General features: G+C 46.6%; 1 protein-coding gene across 16 annotated transcripts in view; it reads right to left on the bottom strand.

The window, feature by feature from the left end:
* The window catches only part of Tdrd1 (tudor domain containing 1), a 47,500-nt gene that overhangs the window by 4,692 nt on the left and 15,102 nt on the right, over positions 1-27,706 (bottom strand). For 7 of the 16 annotated variants that reach the window (XM_039103224.2, XM_063282786.1, XM_039103209.2 and 4 more), the window contains 19 exons: positions 27,140-27,284; positions 25,881-25,986; positions 23,272-23,335; positions 22,297-22,404; positions 21,897-22,079; positions 21,320-21,463; positions 20,724-20,895; positions 19,709-19,795; positions 16,737-16,904; positions 16,515-16,622; positions 15,566-15,736; positions 14,154-14,396; positions 13,705-13,842; positions 10,649-10,759; positions 9,941-10,111; positions 6,816-7,088; positions 4,951-5,070; positions 3,569-3,685; positions 826-993 (listed from right to left, as the gene is read on the bottom strand). In XM_039103224.2, coding sequence (XP_038959152.1) covers positions 826-993; positions 3,569-3,685; positions 4,951-5,070; positions 6,816-7,088; positions 9,941-10,111; positions 10,649-10,759; positions 13,705-13,842; positions 14,154-14,396; positions 15,566-15,736; positions 16,515-16,622; positions 16,737-16,904; positions 19,709-19,795; positions 20,724-20,895; positions 21,320-21,463; positions 21,897-22,079; positions 22,297-22,404; positions 23,272-23,335; positions 25,881-25,986; positions 27,140-27,284 — 2,797 coding nt within the window. Of the gene's footprint in view, positions 1-825; positions 994-3,568; positions 3,686-4,950; positions 5,071-6,815; positions 7,089-9,940; positions 10,112-10,648; positions 10,760-13,704; positions 13,843-14,153; positions 14,397-15,565; positions 15,737-16,514; positions 16,623-16,736; positions 16,905-19,708; positions 19,796-20,488; positions 20,551-20,723; positions 20,896-21,319; positions 21,464-21,896; positions 22,080-22,296; positions 22,405-23,271; positions 23,336-25,880; positions 25,987-27,139; positions 27,285-27,706 lie in introns of those variants that run through there. The other 9 variants (XM_063282787.1, XM_063282788.1, XM_063282789.1 and 6 more) reach the window with 5 other exon arrangements.

The following is a 27,706-nucleotide window of genomic DNA, read 5'->3' as shown; positions in this document are numbered from 1 at the left end:
AGACACAATCTTGCCTCTGTGCTCTGGTGGGAAAGCACAGTACAGAGGCCAAGCATGCTACAAGTCAGCACCTCTGAGAAAAGCTGGACAGGGTCACGTCAAACATGCTAATTTATGTGTTCTTTGAATATTCCAAATGAACAGGTGCGCCCAGTGAGGAAGCAGGAATGATCCTTGGACCACAGCCTGGCTTCTGCAGGAGCAGTGAGCTCACTGGTGATCCCAAGGCTTGCCACTGGAGCTGCACCAGAAGGGACAGAACAGTCTCCAAACCCTGACCCTCTGAAGACAGATGGAATGCAGTTTTCACAAGAATTAAAGTATAAAGGAAACAAATTTTCTCTGAACACTCTTGCTGAGAAGCTACTTAGAGGAAGTCGAGCTTAAGCATAATTTAGTGGGGCCCCACCTGACTACAGATAACCCTCAGGGCCCCACACGGCTACCCATAACCCCCACTTCAAGTATTGCACTTGGCGGCCTCTCCCTTTACCTGCAAGTGCTACGCGCTCATCCTCCCTCTCAGTAGCCAACTCTTCCTTTTCTTGAGCCACTTAGAAGGACGCCCCACACAGTACCAGAGTCCCTGAGGGGCCGCAGCCATGTGGCCCACTGTTAAAGCTCCCCTGAGACTCCTGCAGATCTATGTGAGCTGTGGCTTCCCAGTTCTGTGAAAAGGCCAGAGGGCCAGAGCCTGGAAACACCCAGCCCAGACCCAAAACACTGGTAACAATCTGATAGAAACCATTTGATTCAGACTTAGAGCTATGCAGTATAAAGTAAAACATGTGGTAGACACAATCTAGAGGTAACAGAACTGTGTACCCTCAAGTGAGCATCTAATGATGCGGAAGGGCAGCTGCAGGTGGCTGGCAGTGATGGGCTGCACTCTGGAAAAAGGCAGTCTTTCCACGTTTCCATAATCTGCATAGAGAACTTTCACATCAGAGTCTGACGCTTCCAGAACAATGGCCCGGTACCAGAAGTCATCATCTGAAAACAAAGGAATCTTAGTGCAGCAGGTACAGTCAGAGCCCTCCCTACTTGAGATGGTGCTGTCTACTGCACTTAAATCCACAGAGGTTTCCAGGTAAGAGTCCAGAGTTTCCTATAGTTCTTCCAAATCCCTCTGGAGACACTGAGGGTCCTGACTTTGTTTTTTAACTACAAAAACAAGGGAGCTGAGAGATCATGCAACTCTGGAGTCTGGAAGACAGAGGCACAAAAGGAAACCGCTGACAGCCAAGGGAGCTAGGAGAAGCTGAAGGTGAGGAGGGCAGACAGGATCACCGGGGCCTCGGAGGCTCCTGACAGGGAGAGAATAGGGCAGGGCAAAGGAAGCAGTTGCTCCGCTTTTACACACCACACCTAGTTTTAAATTCACCAAAGAGAACGGTGAACTTTCAGAAGTTCCTTCTCCAAATGCTATGGACGTGGGACTGACTATGAGGCGGAGGACACAGTTAAGCCAAATGTATTATTCCAGGCAGGAGACAGATACCACCCAGGAGAGCACTTGTAGATGTTGTCCAGCCACCAACAAAGCCGGATCAAGCCTGCACTGAAGGCCACAAGTGGGTAAGCTCTGCTGCACATAAACTTCCAAACAACTCTTGGGTACCCCATTGCAGTAATGTGGAAAGATGGTTCAAGATAGCCTCTCACACGACAGGGATGGCAAAGCAAACAAAACAGGACCTGCAGGGAGAAGATAATCACATCCAAAGGATGGCACAGATGTGGAGACAGGATATTCTGTCCTCAAAAACACGAAGGGGGGGCTGGGGATTTAGCTCAGTGGTAGAGCGCTTACCTAGGAAGCGCAAGGCCCTGGGTTCGGTCCCCAGCTCCGAAAAAAAAAAAAAAAAAAAAAAAAAAAACACGAAGGGGAACAACATTCAAACACAAATACACCCAAGAAATGAAAGAGCTAGCAAAGATAAAAGAAGACAGCAGAACTCCCTGCGGAGAGCTGGGAAAGCAGAGATGACCGCAAACACATTCTGCAGAGCCTGATCAAGCACGGGACACTCAGCAGCTCCTCAACAGAGAATGAAGAAAACGCACCATGAGTTTAGGGGAACCCTCCCCTACCCCACAACCTGAAGCACTCCCAGACTACAGCCTATTCATGGGTTGGGTCCAGCAGGATGTGGAAAGCCAGCCACTGTGTCAATTCCAAACAGCAAACAGGATGAAGAGGACACCGAGGTTCCACACAGCAAAGGGTTACATTCAAGTTTTGGAGAACCTGTCCATCTTTTGATGGGAAATACCAACAGCTAACAGACAATCCATGCTTTCAGAATGACTTTCAACCCCGCTCTGTATCCTGGAAAGCTGTAAACTCCCTGCCTAGGCTTTTACCCTCACATGCAATGCCTTTCCTTGGCTTCTAAGGGACACATGCAGTCTGATGTTGGAGGAGATTCAAAGAGCAGCAAGGTCAGCAAAAAGAAAGGAGGAACGGAGGTCAGCTACCTAAATAGAGTGGAAGGAAGTCAGCTGACACTGAGGCAGGGACCTGGGGACTGTTCAAACAGAACTCAGCATGAGGGTGAAGGACACACCGAGGGCAACCCAGGTTTGGAAGACAAGCGGTCTAGGCAATCAGCTAACTAACATGGGAACACGATGGTGTCCTTCCTCACAGCTCTCACCACCCTCAGAATGCCGATGTGGAGGACTGGGGACAGTGAGAACACACAGAACAACACTCTCAACAAAGAAGCCCAAAGGCAACAGAACTGGGAGCTGCATCACACCACAGGGGAGTGTCTGCAGTGTCTATGAGGCCTCACAGTGACAAAGGGGTCTTACACCCCAAGTCATGCCTTAACTTCCACTGTGATAAAGACACATCCAGATGTCACACAACAGTAAGACAAGATAGAATGACACCACTAAGCTGATAGAGAAGGTCTCTGAATAGGACATCCTTCTTCTGCCCTATTAACAGCCTGCCAGGCATCTGTGGACAAACTGTCTTTATGAGGCTTCCAAGATGTAGGTGGGTGGTTTTTAGAGTTGGAGAGCCCACGAAAGACTCCCCTACTTTAATCTTGGCTGTAATAAGAAGCGACCTGGGCACTCTGTTCTCGACCTGCTTGGCTGCCATTCTGACGATGACTCCACCAGCCCAGGGGACAGCAAGAACCACCCACACCCCACAGTGCTTCTGTGACCTTCCTCCAGCTCAGAAACGAACCAGGACATTTGTTCTCAGCAAGTGCTACTTATATTAGCAATGCGATGTGTTGACATGAAATGTTAAACAAGCCTGTCTCGAGACAATCTAACTCTCCTCTGGGCTACTCACATGCAGCTCCTTCAGTATGAAGGGCTGTGCGTGCACCAGGGCCCCATCAGAGGGAGCACCGGTGCATGAAGCGAACCATGAGTGTTTCTAGATTACAGCCTCACCTAACAATAGCCTACTGAGAATGGAAAGTAAATCACAGTTTGTCTTTCTCAGTTTGTCTAACCAAATTGAGGATACCAAACTCTACATCATCTCCATAAAGACAAGAACATTTCCCTGCAGTGTTTCACTTAAACAGAACATTACTTGTGTATTTAGCACAGCAGGCTTCTCCCGTCCGTGGTCTGTAGGGTGGCTGGCCTTTCTGAGCGTTACAGTGTTCTAACAATTCAGCTGTCAACACACACAGTTTTTCTTGATTTTCTGAAATAAAAGCAATTTTCAGTGTGAGAAAATTCCCAATAGTGACAGTATACAAGGAATCCCAAGTCCCAATCATGCCAAGAGCTGTCCATGTTAAAATACACATTGTGTTTTAACAACAGATAAACTACTGGTTGTCTTATGCTGCAAGATTTGAGCTAAGGGGTATGAGGAGCTGGGGGTGGGGGGCAGGGGCATTTCTTATGACGTGATTCTGCTAGTGTGCTCCCTCTATAAAAGTTACTATATTTTATTTGCTTTCATTTTACATTTATTTATAACAGGGAATACCATGTCACCCTGTGGAGGTGAGTGAGAGACACTCCAGGAGTGTCCTCTCTTCTTCCTGCACGTGGGCTCTGGGGAGGGAACTCGGGTGAGGAGGCCTGCTACCAGGAGCTGGGCCCCTCATCAGCCTTAAGTAGTTGTATTGTTTAGAAAGGGAAATGTTTCATACTGGAGCCCAGTTATGAAGAAAAGTGGCATTTAAGCTTGCTTTGGTAGTTTCTCTTGTTTAATGGAAGTTTACAGTCAAGCAACCTCTTAAGTTTCTATGAAGCCAACCTGTGGCACTGGAGGCTCAGCTGGGCACACTGGTAGTGTCTGCTCACATCTACTTTGGGGTATTTTAACAATGAAAGAATAACATGTCCTTCAAACTATCAGCTCAGGAATTACAGTAAATTTCCACTCTTAGACTTTCCTCCTGAAGTCAGATGAAGATTACCTCTGGTCTGTGAGTGAAAAGCTGACCCTCTGCACTGCAGCTGGAGTGAGAGAGAGCCTTCAGCTCACCTTCTGACGTCCAGCACATAAGAGCACACGGATAGTCATAAAGTGCTGCTGAGTACTGAGATCGAGAACTGTCACAAGCCAACCCATACCTCACCTAAACATAACCTATGGAGATGAAGAGCTGATAAAACCATGTTCATAACGGATTACTAAGACTATACTGGAAATAATTCTGGTTGGTACTTATGTAGTTGGAGGCTAGCTTAATAAATACAATTCAATATAGATAATATATTAAATAGAGAAGTTATGTAAAACTTAAGGGCATTTTTTGCTCTAGGACATTATAGATTACACTAAACCTAGGCTGCTGAGAAGGTGCTGGACACAGGGCATACATACCCTCTGTGTCTTCGGGGCTCCAGTTCTTAAGGACACCCCCTCCTTTCTGCACCCTCACTGCCCAGAGTTCCCCTGAGGACCTGCTATGCACTGTTCAGAAGCAGAGGCATGTGTCAGCGGCTCCTCACCTGGCATTTCACTGGGGATGGCATAAAACAAGGTTGGGCTTATGATTTCTAGTACATTTGCTGGTACAGTCTTGTTAACTGGCAACTCTATGGTCTTCCACTGCTCTGCAGGAGGGCTGGCTGAAAACACAGAAGGCATGGGGTCCATTAAATATACATTAAATTAAGTGCACATTCAATACACGCAGCTTACTCTTCTCCTCAGTACTGTGTGCATTCAATAAGTTTGCTCATCAATAGCTATCTGAGCTGTCTGTCTCACCAATCAACTTACTCAACTCAGAAAGAGTACATGTTACAGTCATTCAATAATGCACTCCTGCAGAATACTTCTAATAAGCCTTCAAATTATTAAAACTTTAAATGATACATATCTGTATGAGGCATACTTATCTAACAACTAAATCTAAAATGAATGTTTGTTCAAAACAATCCTCCTGTTCTGGAGAGGTTTACCTGAGGGGAGAAGGCCAGCTGGAGTGGAGGTGGTTCCATCCAATGAACTCTACAAAAAGCTACTCAAGAAACTGAGAGGGACCCCAGTCTTCACCTGTCTGCTTCCTGACTATGGAAACAGTGGCAGTCACCTCACACTCCTGCCTCTGTGCCTTCCCCAGCATGGTAACAATGCAGTCCTTCAAACTATGAGCTTTCTGTCAGATGTGAAAAGTATACCGCTCAGACCTCACATGCCTGTCAATCAGCAGAACAAGTACTGTGAAGAGACTTCACTAGTCACAGCACTCTACACTTTCAACAAAATCTTCCTCATAATTCTGAAGCCCATTATTTACAGAACTAGAAAACAATCCTAAAACATAGATGGATACACAAAAGACTCCAATAACCACAGCAGTTCTAAGTAGAGCGCAATGCTGGACATGCTTTAATTATTGCCATGCCTGGTGTCAAACCCCATACTTACAGCCCAGCACAGCACCAGTACAAAACAGACATGCAGACCAATGGGACAGAGGAGCCCAAACCAAACTGCAGTGCATGGAACCAATCTGACAAAAGTGTTAAAGCACAGAGTGGACACAGACAGACAGACAGCAGAGAGAGCTGGAGAGTCAAAGAGACAAAGTGAGATCCCTTCACCCTGCTGACCTCAACTCAAGAGCAAACATGGATCTTGAGATCTGAAAGTCTGAAACAGCTAGAGGAAAATAGGACACACCTTTCCCCCCCTAGGCAAGAGCTCAGTGGCACAAGGGCAGTCCTAAGTACTGACTGAAAAATGCCATTACATAAAACCAGCAGTCCTCTCTGCACAGAAAGGTCACCAACCAACAGAGGAAAGACTAGCACCAGCAGCCTCTCACATGCGCGCGCGCGCGCACACACACACACACACACACACACACACACACACACACACACACACACACTATCAGGAGAGGTCAGGTACGGTGGTGCACGCCTTTAATCCCAGCACTTGGAGGCAGAGGGAAGCAGATCTCTGAGTTTAAAGGCAGCCTGGTCTACATAGTAAATTCTGGAACAGCCAGGGCTACACACTGAGAGCCTGCCTAGAGCTCTTAACTATCTATACCCCAGTTCCAGGGCTTCTGACACCTCAGACATACATTCAGGAAAAATATTAATGAACATAAAAATAAATCATATATTTTACAGAAGGCAGGAAGGAAAGAATGTAAGAAGGCAGGCAGGCAGGCAGGCAGGCAGAGGAGAAGTGACTCTGGAAGGAGACCAGAGGCAGTCAGGAGGGATGAGGGATGGCAGCTGTAGGCAATGGTGTGTGGAAATCTCTATGAAACCCACTTGTGTGCTGTAACTAAAGCGTTAACGAGCCGAGCAAACCCTGGCGTGAACTTGAACTGCAGATGGTTTAAAGGCATCACCTTGCACGCTCTGGGAGTCGATCTGGTTATGTTTATTAGCAGGTCTGCTCATCAACTCGTCCTTCTGTGGTGAACCACACCTTAAGACCAGATGTTCTGTGATGAGAACGTCACTAATGATTTTGGGGTAGGGGGTGGAAAGATCGGTGAGTTCAACGCCCACCCCATTCTCCGTGATTTCCACAACTCTGGCTTGAAGTTTAAGCCCCACGACACATGCTTGAAATCTTGCTGTGGCTTCTTTTGTCCAATGCTTGTTTTTGGGCTGTATATCTGAGAAGTAAGAAAAGAACATTAGAGAAGAGCCTGTGTGTGAGAGGAGCTTATGCCGATGGTGGGCAGGACGGGGCCTTACCCTTAGCTTAGAAATTCTCAAGTTGCACACGATGTGCTCAAGAAAACCTTACATTTTGCAAAACCAAGTCACAGACACTGTGCCCGCTAACACACAACGTACACTTTCTGGGGCTCAAGCCAGCACTGTCCCAGGGACAGATCTGTATGCCTTTGCCGTCTTCGAGGAGCTTTTGCTTCTGCAGTCTTGTGAGTAACAAGCAGCCGCCAATGGCTGAAAGGACCTTTGCAGTGTCCTGTGCTTTGAGGCTACTTAGACTTGCTCCCTTTTATTGTGAAACAGGCTCTCACTTGCCCAGGCGCATCTTGAGCTCCTGGGTTAAGCCCCTGAGCAGTCTAGCCTGTGGGTCGGGGGTGGTACCTCTGGCTTTTCCTTTGTATCCTTTCTTTCAGGGTTTCCAACCATGAAAGTGCCCCTGAGACTCCCCATAGCACCTGCTAACAGAGGCAGAGGCTTACTCCAGAGTCTCTCATTGAAGACTGGAGTGCGGACTGTAAATCTGAACTTTTGGTTTGGTTTCATTTTGAGACAGGGTTTCTCTGTGTATCTCTGGCTAGCCTGGAACTCTCTGTATAGACCAGGCTAGCCTTGGACTCATATGGAGATCTGCTGCCTCTGCCTTCCGAATGCTAGAATTGAAGGCACGAATATGAACTTTTAAGACAAGTTTCTGCTTGTCTGGAACTTTGAAGCTGCTGGTCTGAGGGCCACATCTTAGAAGCACACTGGCATGGTGACTAGAATAATCTGGGATAAGCTGGCTCCACAGGTGAACCTGCTTGCCACCAAAGTCTGAGTGGTTGAATTTCATCTTTAGTTCTCAAAGTGGAAGGAGAGAACTGAATCCTAAAAGCTGTCCCTGCTGTCCTCTTACCATGAACATGCCATGCATGTGCCTGCATGAATGCATCATATATATGCACATGCACAAGTATGTGCACATACGTGTATGAACACGAGATAATATAGTTTTTAACAAGAACAGAGGCCTGAAGCATACCCATTGCACATTATTAAGAGGCGATGTGATGCCATGTGTCTCCTCACAGAACTGTCATGAAGATAGACAAAAACAAGACCTAGGAATACCTATGCTCCCCAACATGGGCACTGCTAAGAACCTGGGATCACTTTCCACAGAAATAGGGGGTCTTAAAGCTTAGGGTCTCATATGGACCAGGTTGCCTTAGGACTCCTGGGCTGAACAAGTTCTCCTGCGGAGTGCTGAGCAGCAACAGACGTTACTGTGCGTGGCTCTGGGCCAGGCTGCTGCCATGACTATGAAGGCAAATGGAAAAGAAACCTGTATACAACTCACACACTCTTAAATGTGTGCATGCGTGGGGACACGTGCTTGTAATCCCAGCAAGAAGGTCGCAAGGTTCCAGGTCTGACTACAGAGATTGGGTCTCAGCAAAACAAAGCAGCAAGAGCGTGCTCAAAGGGAGGGGTTATGTCACACTCTAGGCACACCGCCAAGCCCTGCTGGTCCTGTGTTTGTGTGACCTTCCTTCTCTCTTCTCCACATGGGGAAAAACAGCAGCACGCATTAAAGAACTTGCTAGCTCTCCCAGCAGCACCGTGCAGTGATGCTGTCCTCCCTTACATCACAGGCACTGGGGTGTGTGTAACACCTAACAACAGCAGGGTGACAGCAAAGGTTTGGGCATGACTCCAGTCCCAGCCTGGCCTAGTGCTGACCCTCAGAGCCACTCCTTTAAAAAAAAAATCAGTAAAATAAAAATTTATTTTTAATGTGATAAAACATCAAAAAGTAATTTAAAAAATTTAAAAATTTAAAAATTGTTAAAACATTTCTTTTTTTAGGTGTTTGCTTATTTTTTATTGGATTTTTTTATTTACATTTCAAATGTTATCCCCTTTCCCAGTTTCCTGTCCATAAACCCCCTATCCCATCCACCCCCCCCCTTTTTTTTTTAAGGAGCTGGGGACCGAACCCAGGACCTTGCGCTTCCTAGGCAAGCGCTCTACCACTGAGCTAAATCCCCAACCCCCCCCCTTCTTCTATGAGGGTGTTCCCCCACCCAACCACCCACCCCTTCCTGCCTCCCTGCTCTGACATCCCCTGCATTGGGGGTCCAGTCTTGGCAGGATCAAGGGCCTCTCCTCCCACTGGTGCCCAACAAGGCCGTCCTCTGCTCCATATGCAGCTGGAGCCCTGGGTCCCTCCATGTGTGCTCTTTGGATGGTGGTTTAGTCCTGGGAGCTCTGGTTGGTTCTGTTGTTCTTATGGGGTTGAAAGCCCCTTCAGCTCCTTCATCCTTTCTCTAACTCCTCCAATGGGACCCCGTTCTCAGTTCAATGGTTGGCTGCGAGCATTTGCCTCTTTATTTGTCATGCTCTGGCACTCTTCAGAGGGCTACTCACCATCCTGACATGGGTCATGTGACCAGCCATCCACTCCTGTAGGCCCTACTGGTTACGGTGTCAGTAACAGCCTGGGGATGAGTCCCTGCAGCTGGGCCTTGTGCCATTTCCAGGTTGCTTTAGACTAAGTAACTAGAAGTAAATGCCAGAATGCATGAGTATCTGGGGGTCTCAGAGTCCTGCAAAAACCTTTCCAAACAGCCTGAGTTTTCATTCCCAGAACTACAGAAGAGCAACTCCTTCACATCACGCTAAGTATTCTGGGCAAAATACTCGGTAAGTTCCTACCCTAGCTCAGTTGAAGGTTAAAACAAGTGCATTAGTAACTGAAGGGCTCACAATGGTGGCTTCCCAGGGTGGAGAGCCTGCTGCCAACACCTACCTACTAGCCAGCACTGCATCCCTTGGAACGGAAGTAGTAAGAACTGGGGGGCTATTGCGTGCAGTTGGTCTGTGGTAACCTCTTCAACATTGCCGTAGTCCACAAAGTGTACTTTGACGTTCCCACTTGGTAGGATCTCCTTGACCAGAGCCCGGTACCAGTTGCCGTCACCTAGAAGCAGCAGAGCTCTGACATTTCTCTTTCCTTCACACACAATGTTTTCTTAGAATAGACACTTTCTACATTAAAGGTGGTGATTTTTTTTCTCTTCTATAGATTACAACTTTTAGTTTTTCTTCAAAAATTCCTAGACTGAGAATTCCCAAGATTCATTTTAAGAAAAGTCCCCAAACTCCTTACAGCATTGCACCGTGACATCTGATAAAAGTCTCATTCATAATCTATGCAATAAACAACATGGAGGCGGCCGGGACACTCTCACTGCTCGGGGCCAGAGGCTTCGCTGTGACTTGGTCAAAGTCTTGTCAAAGCTGTCAGAAACGCCCCGTCCGCGGTGTGGGAGGACGGAGCCCCGACGCCGGAGCCCCAACACCAGCTCTCATCACCGGAAGGCTGCTCATGAAGAAGGCATCAGAGCAGTTCCTCTAATCTTGGTCATGAAAACGTGCTTAAATACAGGAAGAAGACAGACGCGAACCAGAACAAGGTCTGAGTGTGACACAGGGACTGACTCCACGTCTAACTCACCTGCAAAACAGGCACAGCAAGGCCGCCCTACCTCTGCCTTGAAGCCATTGGGCGGTTTTTGTGCACAGTAGTCTGCTAAGGACTTGTTCAAGTCATCGAGCTTCTTTAAGGCTGAAAACACAGCACACAGAACATAGACTGTTAAGATGAACATTAGCCACACGTCCCCTTTAGTGTCAGAGAACATCTCACCATGAAAATCTCAGCTATGCCCCCAACAGCTGCCAAGTACAACACCTGCTGCTCCTTTCTCAAGAATTACTAAGGCAGCACAAAATATTCAGTTCAATTCTGAGACATGGAAAACCAACGACTTCTTGGGCTTGGCAGTACCATCAGTATACCACCACGCGGTCTGAGCATAAACCTTGTACACACCCATGAAGTTAGCCCTGTCCTCAAAAGTAAATATAATTACTAAACGCAAAGTTTAGTTAATGTTCAGATGGAAGGTCTGTGGGCAAATCTGCAGCACAGCACAGTGAGAGGAGGGGAGGCAGTCTTGAACGGAAGACCTTCTACAACTGCCGGCAGCCAGCAGCAATCACCTAGCAGGGAACAGATGGCAATTCACAGAACCAGGACAGCAAGCCACTGAGGACAAACAACAAAGACACAAACGGCTTCGGCATCTACAGAAAAGGGACCCGAGCAGCTATCTAAGCCAGAGGCAAGTGAATACTTCTGGACTATGGCAAAGGCTGTCACAGAAATAACATTCTAATTTGGGAACACCTTCAGCTTTCAGATGAGCAAGGGCACGCTGCAGGAGATGAATGGAGTAAGCACACAGAGCTCTGCAAGTCTCTTGGTTAGCATCTCGGAGGACGAATGGACTCTCCAAGGCACTCACCTGCTGACCTATCACTGTCATTGTAGTCTGTCCCAAGATGTGCTTTCAGGGCTGGAGACGTGGCTCAGTGGTTAAGAATACCAGCTGCCCTAGCACAGGACCCAGAGTGAGTTCCCCGCACCCACACTGTAGCTCACAACCATCTCTAACTCCCGTTCTGTGAATCTGGCCCCCTCTTGTGGTCCACATAGGCACTACATGCATGTGGTGCACAGCATACAGGCAAATGGCCACGCAAGTTTCAAACCGGAATAGTAGAGTAAACTCAGATTGAGGACTATAATCTCTACCGACACCTGTTAAACTAAGTAAAACCACACAGATGACAGCGATGTAGACACAAAAGATAACAGCCCTGGGACAGCCAGTTACCCTGCACTGTATTTCAGGACGGGAAAATGGCACCAACTAGAAACCTAACAGCACCCAGTGCTGGTCCTCCAAGTTATCCACACCGGAGCTCAGTAAGGGACACACAGAACTCTCCACACCATCTATGCAATTACCAAGTGGATAAATTAAAAGCATATCAAGAAGGGAATTAAGGAAAATATGTGAACTGGTAATCCACGACGTTTAGGAAGCTCCAAAGTGTGAAAGCTATGCACACAGAATGAACGCCTCAGGCTGCTGCTGCTTCTGAAAAAGAACTGCAGACCATGAGGACGGGTGGGGCCTTGGTTCCCACTGAGCTGTTACCCTTAAATTCTGCACTGGATGCCTGGCAGTCACCTACACAAATAAGTAAAAGGGAAATGTAAAGTCTTGCTTCTTCGGTCTTTATTTATTTTTAAGTTATGTGTATGAGTGTTCTGCTTGCATGTACATATACCACACGAATGCCTGGTGCCAATGGAAGTCAGGAGAGGACGTCAAACTCCAATTCCCTGGACCTGGAGTTTCAGACGGCTGTGAGCTACAATGTGGATACTAAAAACCAGCCTGAGTCCTCTGCAGAAGCAGCAAGTGTCTAAAATGCCAAGCCATCGCCCCAGCAATTTGTTCTACATGACATAATAGTCCATCTCCCCGGTGACTCTAAATGAAGACATCATGCATCTCAGAACTTGAGAGTCAGACAAGGACTTAGATATCTAGTCGGACGTATTAATTTGGCAGAAAAATGGATCTAGAAAAGTTAAACTCCAAGGACTTAGATATCTAGCCGGACGTAGTAATTTGGCAGAAAAATGGATCTAGAAAAGTTAAACTCAATGGTTCTCATTCACTTTTACAGCTCAAATGAAACAGAAAACACAAAGTATGAGAATGTGAGACAAATAGAAATCTCAAAGTGACAGTTGTCACAATTGTGGGAAATGACTCAAGAGAAAATGTTGACTAGCACTGATGACTACAGAAACACATGGCGACTCAGCAGAAACACAATGACTCAGCAGAAACACAATGACTCAGCAGAAACACAATGACTCAGCAGAAACACAATGACTCAGCAGAAACACAATGACTCAGCAGAAACACAATGACTCAGCAGAAACACAATGACTCAGCAGAAACACAATGACTCAGCAGAAACACAATGACTCAGCAGAAACACAATGACTCAGCAGAAACACATGGCTGAGACAATGTAGAGAAGTAGACACTGCTGTGCACTTCCACCATGGAATATTATGCAACAACAACACAAGCTCCAAGGCCCTGTAACGATGTGAAGAAACAGTAACCAAAGCAAAGCTAACATAAATATTGTATAGTTGTGCTTTATCTGAGGTTCACAAACCAGGGACATCCAGCGCAGCAGGACCGCGCTTCCTTCTCAAGGAGAAGGCATGGTAAGGAGAGGAGAAGCACCGGAGCTTCCGGGATGCCAGCCAGCATTTTCTCTCCTTCCTGGTGAGCTGTCTACCAGGGCTGATCTGTGACAACCATTACACTGCACTGTTTTTATTGTTTAACTTATTCATTTTACATCCCACTCACTGTCCCCTCCCTGTCACCCCTACACTGCGCTCATTACAGCATTTGGTCTCTATGAATTTAACAGTCCATCAGATCGACAGACAGACTTAATTTTCAACAGTGATGTTAGCAACATGCCATGAAATCCAAAATGGCCACAAGACAGAATAACACAAACTACGAGCCATCGAGTCCTTCCGTGCCTGGCGGCTTACAAAGAGCACTTGTGCCACAAGGCAGCCATACACTCTCCAGAATTCGAGACGCAGAGCCAGCTTACCGTCGTCTTTGAGACAGTGGCAGTAGAACTCCCCAGGGCTGTGCATCATGCAGACCATCACGTCCACAGTCTCGTCAACGGTGAACTCGACCCACGTCCACTCCAGCACCTCCACTGCTCCTTCTACAGCCAAGGGAACTATGAAAGCAACAGAGGTTTTCACAAGGAAGATATGTGGTTTGGGCTGTGGAGGAGTCTGGGGCAGCTCAATTCCCTCCCACTGATACTCTGGTGTCTTTATAGGAAGGTGAGAAAAATCAGGACTGCAGTTAACCTTATCACCTGAGTGTCACATTCCTCACTGATCAAACGTCACTGATCACACACACCTGGAGGTACATTTATGTGACAGTTCAATTAGAAAGGCAGAAAGGCACCCAAACACCAGCTCCCGACACCCCGCCTACGCATGCACTCTTGGGTCCAGCCTGTGCTCTTGGCCTGCTTACCATTCGAGGCACGCGCACTGCTGCCTTTATCTGCCACTATGTCCTTTTCCTCGATGGCAAAGCCGGAGTCTAGCAGAGCTTTAGAAGCGCTGAGGTGAGGAGCCACCGATTTGTCTACGAGCTCCACCAGGGCCCTGGTCCCCTGCATGCCCACCACTCTCACGGTCACCATCCTGTTCTGCACAGCCTTCCTCATGACACAAATGGCTTCTGGAGTCCACATTCCTAAAGATGGCTTCACTCCTAACAAAGGATGTTAAAATAGTCCCTAAAACAAGCATTTACATATTCAACTTCATTTCCTCAAAGTTTCCTCAAAAACAAATCTATATCAAACACTGGCACCAAAATGTCTCATCTGAGAAGCAAGATTTTATAAACACAAAAAATAGCCAAATTAACAAAAGAAACCTTAATTCCATTGATAGAAAATGTCCAGAAAGCCAAATGTACAGAGAGAGAAAGATTAGCCATTACCTGGAATGGTTGACCTGTAAAACATACAGGAGATCTCCAGGGTATGATGGAAATCTCCTTAGACCGATGATGATTAGCATGCACAACCCACTTAAGTACTTAACAAACAAACAGCAAAAGAAAAAAATAAACCTACTGAATTCTACACCTAAAACAAGAACTACTACAGCTGAATTATAGCTCAATAAACTGATTGATCATAAAGGTATAAACAATCCAAGAAGAAATACTGGCTTTACATATTAATGTAAACTTTTGTGGGGCTGTTTTGTTTTTTTTTTCTTTAATACAAATCAATGTTGCCAATAATTCAAAGACATAGGCTAGAGTCAGTACAGAGACTAAACCTGAATGACCCCCCCCCACACACACACACACAGCCAAAAGAGAGAGAAAGCCCCAGCTTCACCCAGTGAAGGCAACGGTGAGATTTGGAGAAGACCACGGGGGTTGGGAGGTGCTACAGCAGTGTCTCTGAGGACGAGTGTGTGCGACAGGACAAACAAGTGAGCTCAATCCTTTCCCCAGAGCAGGAGGTAGGACGTCCCACAGATACAAGACAATACTAAAGCACCTCGGCCATGGAGAATGCACCCTAAGGAGGTTATTCTGCATACTGTAGTGCAATGCATCCCGGGGAAATCTGGGAGAGGACGTACATGCAGCAGCCCACGTAATTAAAGATCACCACGGTCAGCACTCAGACATGTCTGATACCAGCTAAGACCTGTGGTAATGGTGAGCCTATAAAGCTCACTGAAGACAATGTCCTGACCCAGGAAGGAAGGAGCCTGAGTCCTATGGACAAGGAAGGCACTCCACAGTGACCTCGGGGCTCTCACTGCTCCATCACACAGGTGTCTACACCACAAGCACACTCATTTTCATTCTCGGGTCTTATCATCTGAAGAATGGAGGACCACAGCAATTCATACCTGCCAGCACACAATTTAAAGCTTGCATCGGCAAATCCAACAACTTTGGAATTATGGGACAAAGTCTTTTCAAACTAAGAATTTCAAAGTTTCCATAATCGACATATCCAACCAGGACAGATTCTTCTGAAGCATAGGCCAGAACCGAGGCGCGGTACCATTGGTCATCCTCTGAAATGAGGAGGAGAAAGACGTCTCAGAAACAGCACGAGTGCTCCCCAACTGGAGAGGGCCGTGTGCACATCTGCCGCACTCCACACGTGTGCTCACCAAACACTACCAGAAACCTCACATTCCCAGAGCAGGACCACTGTGCTCAGCTTACAACTCGCTTTGCTCCCCCAACCCCCTGCAACTAAATACCTGATGAAGAGCTCAAAGGGAGAGAGACTGATTTTGTTTATGGTGTCAGGTTGGGGCATGGTGGGCCAGGGGCACAGCCACTCCCTGGTGTGAAACCCAATCAAGCTGACAATGAATGACTTACATGGACTCTAACCAAGGAGTGAATGTATTCACTGGTGGGTTCTGGGTTGCTGGCTCTTCAGTGGGCTAGTGGAGCTGCCCTTAAAGCAACAGTAACACAACTAGTCTTCTACAAAGTAAAACTTGTGGAGCGGCAGAGGTCATGCCTGGGCTGGGCCTCCAAGCCCCCTTGCTAATTCAAACAAAGCTCGTAAGAAAGGAGTGCAAGGTTCTACATAGAGCGCACACTAGTGTCCATGCTCATCTCCACATGATGGTAAGGGACCCACAGAAACCATACATGCAGGCTCTGGGTGCTAGCGCTCTGCCGGTACAGGAAGCATAAACCACATTGTTTTGGTCTGCTGTGATTGGACACGGTTAGTGTAATTAGTGCATGTTAACCCTCAAGGTCAAGTGGGGCTATTCAGTGTGAGTCAAATATGTGTGGCTTTACTCAACTGTATGTAAAAACCGTCCTCACCTGAGAACTGAGCACAACACATGTCCCCAATGGTTGGATAAAAGTCTGAGCGTGGAGTCACGTGGCTACAGTACTCACTGAGGGACTCCTGAAGCTCGGCGAGCTTGTCTGTGGACACAAAGCACAGCTTAGACACAGAAATGTGGTTTCTTGTTTTCGGGTGACACGGGAGTCTCATGGAACACTTTGTGGTGACACAATAAACTCAGAAAACTGACTTACGGCCACTCTGCAGCTGCTGACAAAAGAAGTCCTCTGGTGTCTGGATGTGGGCAACTACACCACAGAACTCGTCACCCACATTCAAAGTCAGCACTGTGGGGACCAGGGCATTTCTCTCTGCCCCGATCCTGTTCTCAGCTGTCAGTCTTCCAGTGTCCTCCGAAGTGCCTTGTCAGAAAATAAAAAGACCTTGGCAGCATGGGGGAAGGTGGAGGGGGGCATGGACGGACAAGACAGTACCACAGTAACAAAGAAACCAGGGAGCCTGAATTGTTTGAAGGTGCAAAGACCAAGTGGACGACAGCCGTCGTAGCAGCAGAGACTGTCTGCATCACCACAGAAGGAAAACCATAGCATAGCATAAACAAAATCAGATCCAACTACAGTGCCCTCTCAAAATACTCAGCCTCTAAGGAGCTTAGGAAAACACAATTTAGAGTTGATCCTATCAAAGAGACATGGAGCAGAGCCCACTTTACAGTGAAATGGAATCCTACAGAATGTCATTTGCTACAACAACATACTAAATTTAATTAAAATTACACTTAAAATGCATTTGTTAGTTCAAATGAGGAAAACGCTAACGTAAGTACCACGCGGCTCAGAGCTGGCAGAATCTGAAGGAGCAGGGGCTTTGAACACCACAAAAAATAGAACTCAGAACACAAGATAGCTCCGAGGAATGAAAGCAAAATGAGCCACTTTCTGTGTCCTCAAGTGTGGGAGTTTCAGGAGGAGACAAGACCTCATGCCATCAACTCTCAAGATTCTGCAAGACAGACAGTTCCCTCAAAGGCACTGTTTAGATAAAGCCCAAGGTCAGTTTCACTGTTTTAACTCAGACACACAGAGCAGCAGATGAGAGTTATGGAATTGATCTCACCACAGACTGGAGTGTTCTCTCACTCTAGGCTGACATGCAGGAAACCTACTGGATGGAATCTGAAGTGAGAGCAGGCGAGGAGGAGCTGATTATGCAATCGGCTCCTGAGAAGTCTCAAGTCCTGTCAGCAGATGATGTCAAGAGACAGGGAAGAGTGATAGGCACTGGAGGTCTTCTACAGGGAGAACAGAGGTGCCTGCCACAGTAGCGCCTGATATCAGTGAGAGACGGTATCTCCATTAGGGTTTCTACTGCTGTGAAGAGTACACCATGACCAGAGCAACTCTCCCTTATAAAGGATTTAATTAGTTTCACAAGGTCAGCCCCTTATCACCATCACGGGAAAATGGTGGCCCTTGAGATGCTGGGAAAGCAGAGAGCTACATCCTGACCTACAGGCAGAAAGAGAGGCCTGGTCCTGGCACAAGTTTTGAAGCCACCAGTCAGACACTTTCTCCAACAAGGTCACATCTCCTTATCCTTCTAATCCTTTCCAATAGAGCTGCTCCCTGGTGTCTAAGCACTCACATAGCTGAGCCTCTGCGGCCTTTCTCATTTCACGCCCCCCACAGGCAGGGGTCAAAGGTGTCTCAGCCAGGTCAAGGACAGCCAGACTGTGCAGGACAGTTATCAGTCATCCGTTCCTTTCTCTTCTCTGTCTTTAACAGGGTGTCACTCCGCATTTCCAGTCACTGCTGGCTTTGGATGTGGCCCACTCAGAAAAGCTCCGAGGCTCCTGAGACCTGCCCCGTCTCACATCCCACAGTCACTCCCTCCTGCACCTTTCCTCATGGTCACCTCAGTTTCAGTTTTTCAGACCCAGCCATGTCCTTTTAAACTGGTGCCTTTTGCAAATGTGTTCTTTATCTCTTAGGTCCCTTCAAGACTCCTTTATCCCACGTCTCAGCAGGGACCTTTGCAGGGGGTTTTCTCTACCCAACCCTTGCATAATCTTTCTGTGTGGACCACAGAACTCCATTCCACACAGTCTTTACACCTCCAGGGAGCCTTAGCAGAGTGGACAGAGCTCTCTGGGCCCTTCTGCTGCTTGCTGTGCAGTGCTACAATGCATCTGTGTTACTCAAGAGTGACTGCCTTACCCAGAAGCACTTACCCTCTGCTGCTCTTCTTAGCTTTCTTGTCACAACTTTTACTCTGTCATGTGCCCAGGTTTACCTCATTAATTTTCCTTACTCTGCACCATCAGCATTTATGGTCCTAAGCATGATGACTACTAGACTATTATTTGATTCTTCTGTAGGTGGTAGAGAAACACTCAACGTTTCCACAAGGATTTCAGTGTTAGGGACACCATGGGGACAAGCACCATAGGACCCAGGCTGGAGATAAAAGATAGCCACAGAAGGTTGTTCCCATTGTCCTAAATGTTCCTAAAGACATGGCGGTAAGGAAACATGGATGGAAGAAGGGAGGGAAGAAAAAGATAGAACCAAGTGTATTCTGGGGAAAGCGAAAAATGACTTGGCAACCAGGCGACCAAGTAAACAGGCGGAAGATGGGGCAAGAGGAGACAGTAGATCCGGGGCTGTCCAGCCTGTCTTTGGGAAGAATATTCATCAACCTGGTGTCACCTCTGTACCATGGACAAAAGACTGGGAGTCAGGTCTACATCCAAAGACCAGTGTAAGAGAGGAATACACCGTAAAGCAATGGAATGAAAAATGCTAGCGGTGGATCTAATTCCCTTGTTAGACTTGGTGTAAATGTGCATGCATACATCATTCACACCAGCTAACAAGTCAAAACCTACACTTAAACACTGTCCCACTCCAACTGAATTCCAGAGAACTCCTTGCTGGAGTAAACAGCCAGGCTGAGAATCAACCATGCAAAGGCCGTTTGCCCTGGAAAGCCCTCAAGCTAAAGAGTCCTGCTACTCAGTTGGATTAGGATTCATCTGCAAAACACAGAGGAGAGGAGAAGTCTGAGGTCACATACTGTGTTTCTAAACGAACTCTACCCTGTTTTCTGCAGTGGGCCTGACAATGCTGCCACCAATCCTTGCGGGGATGAGGAGCACGCTGCTGTCTAACTGCAGCCCCTGCCCAGCATGAGCCCGTATACTCACCTGGGTCCATACTTTGCTTCTTGGAGCTCGGCTCATCAGGTTTCACACCATATCCCATTTCCACAAGCACATGGTCCAGCTGTTTTCCTAAAAGGTGATTCAGAAAAACACATCTCCATTGAGACACTACGTAAAGCATCACAGGCAAAGAGAAAGAAAGAAACGAGTCACCCACGAGCGTCAGACATTATAAATCCTTGCACAGACTTTGCTTAGCAGGTCAATTGTTATGGGCAAAATAACACCCACAAAAGCAGTTTCTAAAATTCAACCAGAATTACCAGTCACTGGACCAGAAAGTTCACTAAAAAAGTCATCTTCAAAATTCCAAAGAATAGAAAAGTCGGTTATCTCCAAAGCGCACTTGAATTAACCAGTTTATCCAAAGAACTCTGTTAAAGGCACAGGACCACAGGCCTACACAGAGCAGCCATCTCTGACAGAAACTCACATCCCAAGGCTACAGTTGAAACATGAGATTCGCATGTCAACAAAACAAAAACAGATTCACACTAAACTCCAACAGACCAGCTCCTCTTCTACCAAGTGCCCAGGATAGCCCTTCTGTGAGAGGAAGGCATAGCGTCTTGGAAGCTGAGGCAGTGAGTAATGCCGTATAAGATAGTAAACTACAAAAGGACAGGATCCCTGACTGCATCTGCTCCTCAACTGAACACTAATGCCAATGCTATGCACATCTGTGAGGGCTGCTGCTGGAAATGCATGGGTCAACAGATCACAGACAGCCACTAGCTTCCTCTGTAAAGCTGCAGAACTCACAGGAGCCATTATGAGAACAGTATAAGGATAATAGCACAGTAGCCTCTTACTGTCCCACGTCTGGCCTTCTAAACCATCTGATCCCACAGTGTGGATGAATACCTAATTCAAGGCCCCATTTCATCACAATGGGAATGACACTACACAGAGTACTTGGTCCTATTCCATGGTTCTGTTGCTCCTCTGAGAAACAGATGGGAACTAAGGAGCGTGAAGACGACGACTCACATCTTACCTGAACTCTGCAGCACGACGTCGACAGCACAGGTGAGCCCCTCCTCCTCTGAGATGTCCACGACCTTGATAGAGCAGTACTGCTCGAACAGCAGAGCCTTGACAGCTACAACACAGTCTTCAGTCCACTCACCCGCAGCGGGGACGACTCCTGACACATAGCACTTTATGGCCTGAAAAGAATGGAAAATGAAAATTTTAATGATTTAAAGAGTTTTTAAAAGAATGTATTTCATGCTGAAAACAATCATCAAAAGCCATGAGTGTGAACCAGGCAGGGCATCTGTAGTGTGCTCACACTGACCTCTGATGCTTCTGCTGGCAAGGCTAACTCTTGGTACCCGAAGCCTCAGAAATAGATAAGAGATAAAAACTTTACCTTTACTGTGCATCAAGTCTGGCTTCTTTCCAATAGTATACAAATAAAGAAGTGACTGGTTTTATAGAGCCAAGTATGACATGCTGAAAAGCTACTTACTCACAGGAGATGCTACTTAATTAGAGAACAGGAGAGGCAGCTCCGGGGTGTTCATCCACAGACAGTGACCCAGGAGGAAAGCAGGGATGCTGACAGGAGTTCACAAGGAAGGGACTCACGGAAGGGGGAAACAGGCTGATACTTCTGCTTAGCTGGTGGATTCTGTCGACTGGGATGATCTCTTCATTTCCGTAGTCGATGTACAAGACATGTGCCTTCTTCTGCAGCACGTCCACGCCTTCTACTACGGCTCGGTTCCAGGTCTGCAAGGCAGATAGGCGGCACTCTGCTTTGAACACAACTTTCACAATCCTGGTCTAAGAAGCCATCAGCCAGCCTAGGTGGCAGGCAAACAAAGGTTCCTGCTTCCTCCAGAGGCACCCAAAAAGCCACCGCTGTTCTGATGAGAAATCCCTATGTGTCCCAGTCTGGACATCTTCAGAGGTATAGAACTCTGAAGTTACCCCAGCCCGGATGACAACTGTACCCTGCCTCGGCTGCGCACTGAAGAGCAACTCTGAAGGCCAGCAAGTGGTGTGACACAGCCGCCTGCTTAGGAGTGAGGCCGCAGAGCCTGGTGGGCCAGGGCAGGGAGGAGCATGCAGGGATGACCTGAGTCTGCCCCACGACAGCCGCTGCGGCGTTAATAGCTCCGTCGTCATGAGCATCCTATTAAACAATTCAGTGACTGGTTACCTGATCAACCGTGTACTTGGCAACACAGACTTCCCCCTTAACAGGAAGATATCCGTCTTCAGGCACCATATTTGCATATGTCTCTTTCAAACTTGCAGAGAGTTGGTTCATGTACTCTAAAACCTCTGAGGAATACAACTGGACATAAAAATGACCCGGGTGCTTGAATTCAGTAACTGTGCCCTTTCAAAGACAAGAAAATGAGAGAAAGAAAGAAAAAGAGAAAAAGCATAAGTTCCTTAAATTTTACACCTAAGATAGAGAAAAGCAGTGTGTAATTTTATAGTCTTTATTGACTTAGTCAGGCCTAGTCACACTGTGAACTCAATCAAGTACAACAAACCAAGAGTAAAACCCAGCGGTTCTCTTGATCTCTCTCCATGGAAAGCAAACCCAGTACCTTTATTTCCATGGATTTCCTCAGTTGGAGACTCCTCAGATCAGAAAACATTACTCTCTCTGCACCAGCTGTCATTTCTTTAGTAACTCCCAGGGGACAGGCAACCTGCTTGGAACAAGCACACACAGCTCTGACATAGCCTACTCCCACTGGCCTAGTGGCCACAAGGTCTCACTCTTACACACGAGTCACAAACCACAGAAGCTGGGAGGCTCTGAGACTCCTGAGAGCAACTCTCTGCAGGCAGGGGACACAACACGGGGTCCAAGTCAGGAATGTGGGCAGCAGGAACATAATCTCCTGGTAGTTACACAGATGAATCCATTCAACTTTCAAGAATTTTTGGTTTAGCTTTTGAGATATTCTCTCACCTTGCAATGGAGGCTAGCCTGAAGCTATGTAGCCTCAGCTAGCCTAGAACTCAACACTATCTACCTGGCTCAGCCTCTCAAATGCTGGGTTTGCAGGCACGAGTCACTCTACCTGGCTAAATTTAAATGTTTACCTGCTAGTGTTTTGTAAGAATAGATACTGTAGAGATATTTTTCAGTAGGAGGCACTATCAGCTACAGAAAGAGAAGAATTCTCTGTGAATGCAAGTTGGACGCAGTGGTATTATGAATGCTTTGCCCAAATGGTTACTTAGATGGAGGAGAGCTGACAGAAGCAACACCGGAGAGACAGGCCCAGGGCAGAGACCCACAGAGGGAGAGCCTGGGCTAGAGGGGCTGCAAGGCAAGGGCTAGGGAGTAGTCCACCTTACTTATACAGAAACATAGCTGGCTCAAGGACATTTTGGGGAAAGACTTGAAAGAAATAATTCCCCAAAGCCCCAAGCAGGCACCCTATGGCATCCCATCCCAACACTATGGAATTAATGGGGTTTTGCTTACTTTACACAGACATGATGTATTAGTTCAAAATATCTTTATACAGGACATTTAAAATTTACTAAAATGTCGAAGAATATCCTACCTCATTCTTCACGTCAATGGTCTTTGTTTCAAATGGTGACTTATTATCTTCAAGCTTATGCAGACTGTAATGAAACAAGTGATTATGATGCTCACAGTACGAAGAAACTGAGGAGAGGTCACACATCTCAATTTCTCTAAATTCTCAATCAATAAAATTTAGAAGGGAAAAAATGTGGAGATCAGTAGCCCTGACTTGTCCTGCCTCTCATTATGAAGGCCTAAAAAGCCCAGGTCTCACAGCTTCCCAGAGCGACCTAGGAGATGGTAAGAACTAGCAGGTGGTCTTCCTGACATGGCTCTGCTGGTCAACTAAAGTCTACAATGGATTTGCTTCTTGAGGCAAGGCTGAGAAGATTAAATCTGAGGAAAGATTGCTACTATTAATATGCTTTTCCTGTTATTATTAAATACATAATAATTACTAGGTATTGACTTACCCTTTTTAGCAGATTTCTGTAGACCTAAGAAAATGCACTATCTTGTAGTGATGCTATATAGACAAATAGGTAATAGTTCTATAGAATTCCTGATTTGTTTCAAATAATTTTAGGAAGAAAGTTTTTAGAAATAGTCTTAGTTGCTAGAAAGATGTAATAAAGTTAGAATCAAGAATAGAATGTGTTCACTCCTAATAGTAAGCAAATGCTGCATAAGAAGAAATACAAAATGCTTTCATAATCACACTAGCAAGAGAACTAGACTTGGGACAATTTTGTGATCCAGGAAAAACATTCAGGTCTAAGGATGAAGACACAGGTGTGCACTGTGATAGAGCCAGGCCATGTGAGACTGTTGCTTTGACCTTATGACGAGCTTATAGAATGAAACACTGCTTTGAACTTAATATCAGCATCCTTCTGCAACTCCCTTTTTGTGTAACATTTTATCTATGAGGTAATTTTCTAAAGAACTTTTTGTCTAAGAACGTATAAAAGACCAGAGAAAAGAAAGTTGTCAGTTGAATGGTTTGGCTTGGAGAGTTCTGCCCTATCTATCTATCTATCTATCTATCTATCTATCTATCTATCTATCCATCCATCCTCCATCCATCCATCCATCCATCCATCCTCCATCCATCCATCCATCCTCCATCCATCCATCCTCCATCCATCCATCCTCCATCCATCCAGACTCCATCCATCCTCCATCCATCCATCCATCCTCCATCCATCCATCCATCCATCCATCCATCCTCCATCCATCCATCCTCCATCCATCCATCCTCCATCCATCCAGACTCCATCCATCCAGACTCCATCCATCCATCCTCCATCCATCCATCCTCCATCCATCCATCCTCCATCCATCCATCCTCCATCCATCCATCCTCCATCCATCCATCCTCCATCCATCCAGACTCCATCCATCCAGACTCCATCCATCCAGACTCCATCCATCCATCCATCCTCCATCCATCCTCCATCCATCCATCCATCCATCCATCCATCCATGTGTCTGTTTGTCTCTATGTTTGTGTGTAGGTATTTATGTAGGTATGCAAGCATGCATGAATACTGGTGGAGTTAATTGTGACAGACAGTTGGGCCCAGCCAGAGTGTAGGTATATGAATGTGCATGCGTTTGTGCATATTTGTCTATATAAAGCATCTTAATTCTTTTCCTTTCCTTCCTCTCTGGTTCACCAGGGAAAGGAGCCCTGGCAGTCCGTCCTTTTACTCAATTCCCTGCTGTTAAACAGCACATGTCATTCACCAGATGTTAGCACTCTTTAAAGTACAAGTAATAAAGAGTTAAGTTTTTAGCACTTAATGAAGCTCAGAGCAGTAAGGAGTTAAGTTCTCAGCACAGAGCAGTAAGGAGTTAATTTCCCCTAGTGCTTATTTAAACCATAAAGAGTAAAATAAAATGCAGAATTCCAATGTTTAATAAAACACAGCATTAGAGAGAAAAGAAGCCAGTGTTTTTTAACCGTAGAATAATCAAGAAAGTCTTTAGAATCTGTTGGAAGTTATCAGCAAGCACTCAGTATAGCTAGAGAGCTAGAAGGCCAGAGACCATCAGTCTTTAAAGCCATGTCAGACTCTGTGTCCCACTTCAAGGCCATGCCAGGCTGGGCAGGCTCCCGGCAAGGATCCTTGTCTGTAAAATACAGTCCTTACATCCCATAGACAACTGTGTGTAAACTAGAAAATGCCATCAAATTGCGACATTTTTATTTCAAAGCTACACTTGCTGAGGCACTGGGAGAGCTACATCGTTTAATGTCCAGGACCACATCCCGGGCAACAAGTAGAGCACTATAAGATGCCAGTTATTAAAGATGTACTTGAGGGGATAAAGAGCTGGCTCAATGGTTAAGAGTACTTCTTGTCCTTGCAAAGGACCTGGGTTCGATTCCCAGCACCCGCATGGAGGCTCACCACTTCCTTTTGGTACCAGATACATGTGGTGCTCAGAAATCTAAAATGTAACATTACTTGTAGTCCTAAATCTTGCTATACATGACTAGTGCTTCTGACGTGCAAGCAGGCATAGCGGGGGTTGCAATACCGTGTATATAGCTTGGGCCTGCTTAAGTCACTATATCTCATTCATCAGAGCTACCCACATCCACCGTCCCCAAAGAGTGAAATCATCAGCGCTAACCTTTGCTGCACAGGTCTACAGATGGTGCTATGGGAAGACCAGTCTCTCCTCTGGCATGCTGTGGAGCAGTAATATGTCTGCTTGCACTGGGAACACCTCAGCGACCCTGCAGAGCACAGGCTGTCTCAGTCTGAGGCATTACAGAAGGGTGTAGTAATTTGGGCATTTTGGTTTCTTTAAAAACCACAGAAATATTACATCTTTTCTTTTCAATCCCAGGTGTGGGACATGGGCTGCTTCAGACTGTCCACAGCAACAGCTATGATTCTCCCTCATGCTCTGGCAGTGGCACGATTTTGCCAGCAGCGGAGAGTTGCGATTATGTGGCGTTTGGATCCTGGGGACTTTTTACAAGGTATATAGTAAGTGCTAGGGCCTTAGATAACCTGACAGTGAAGATCAAACCTTCCAAGGACCTTGACGCCCCTAATCAGCAGGAAGTCATCTCATCATAATGGTGCCCCTTCCCCTCTATCCTTCCTTCTAGCTAGCGCTAGGGGTTGGAAGGGTGGAAAGAATGGGGAAGGGTGGAAGGAAGAAGAACCCACAAAGTAGCAAAATCCAGCTACGGAGGGGGCTGACGAGATACCGTAGTGGTTACAGCACTGACTGCTTTTCCAGAGGACTGAGGGTTCCTCAGACCTTTGGCTCAGACACTATATGCAGATTGGGCAAAGGTTTTGGCAGCTCTGACTGCCAGAACCAAAAGCTACACACCTCTTACCAGGGACAAGCAAAACACGACATTCTATATGGCAAAGGCATACAGCCATCTGTTCATTTATGAAAGTAAATTGTGAAAATCTGATACAGTTACACGATGGCTACTATTTCTCAACCAACAGAAATAACTGGAACAGTACTGACAGATTAATCTGATAACCACTCGTAATGAAGCAAAATGCAAACGAGTGGGCCTACAGCTTTGTAATCCCTTAGTGACATGACTACCTCAGGGCTAGAATGATGGGGACCTTCTGAGGGGACAGAAACCTTCTCTGTCTTGGTAAGATGTGTGTCTGTGCCTTTCAGGACATGCTCTTTGTTTGAAAACCGTAAATGTAATAGGGGGTGAGACAGCAGGAACGACAGAAGCAGCCACCACCGTGCCACCACTCGGGTGAATTAACAGGGTGGTGACACCACCTAAGCCATTCACAGTTCCCTGAAACATGACATGGTTCATGCTCACTCCAATAAAATACCCCTCAGATGCTCAGAAAGATCGCCCTGTGGACGTTGAAGGCAAACCTGCTTACCGAACAGGCCACAGCGATGGCAGGTTGTGGACCGCAGGGGCGGTCCTAACGAGTTGAAGAGAGCTGGGTTATTTACGGACAAGGCATTCTCAAACAGCTTGTGAGATTTTTTTGATTTTTCAGGAGTCACAGCATTGCTGGGCTTCTATGAGACAAAGAACAGCAATATTAAACGCCTTCTGATACTCCATGGGGGCCGCCGCACTGTGAGACAGGGCAGGTGAGACTTTCCTTACTCCTCTCGAAGACAGTCCCAGCCCTAAACCTAGCACACAAAGCAGGCCTAAGGCAGCTCTGAAAGAAAGCAAAGAAGGCACCAACTCTACTCAGGCTCGTAAAACGATGCCACCCCCAATGGTGTGCACGTCACATAAAATTCACAGTAACCCTAGGAAAGCCATTCAGAGATACGTACCGTACCGATCAAACTGAAGTTGTGAGGTGCTCAAGTAACTCATGAGAATTGAGGGGAGGGCGAGTGGGAGTGGGAGGCATAGATGGCAGAGATGAGCGTTCAGTACAGTTAAACAGGGTGATGAGAGACCACGGAGATGTATCTTAGATGAG

This window comes from Rattus norvegicus, chromosome 1 (assembly GCF_036323735.1).
Source record: "Rattus norvegicus strain BN/NHsdMcwi chromosome 1, GRCr8, whole genome shotgun sequence".
Lineage (NCBI taxonomy): Eukaryota > Metazoa > Chordata > Mammalia > Rodentia > Muridae > Rattus > Rattus norvegicus.
This window is presented reverse-complemented; position numbering and strand designations above follow the sequence as displayed.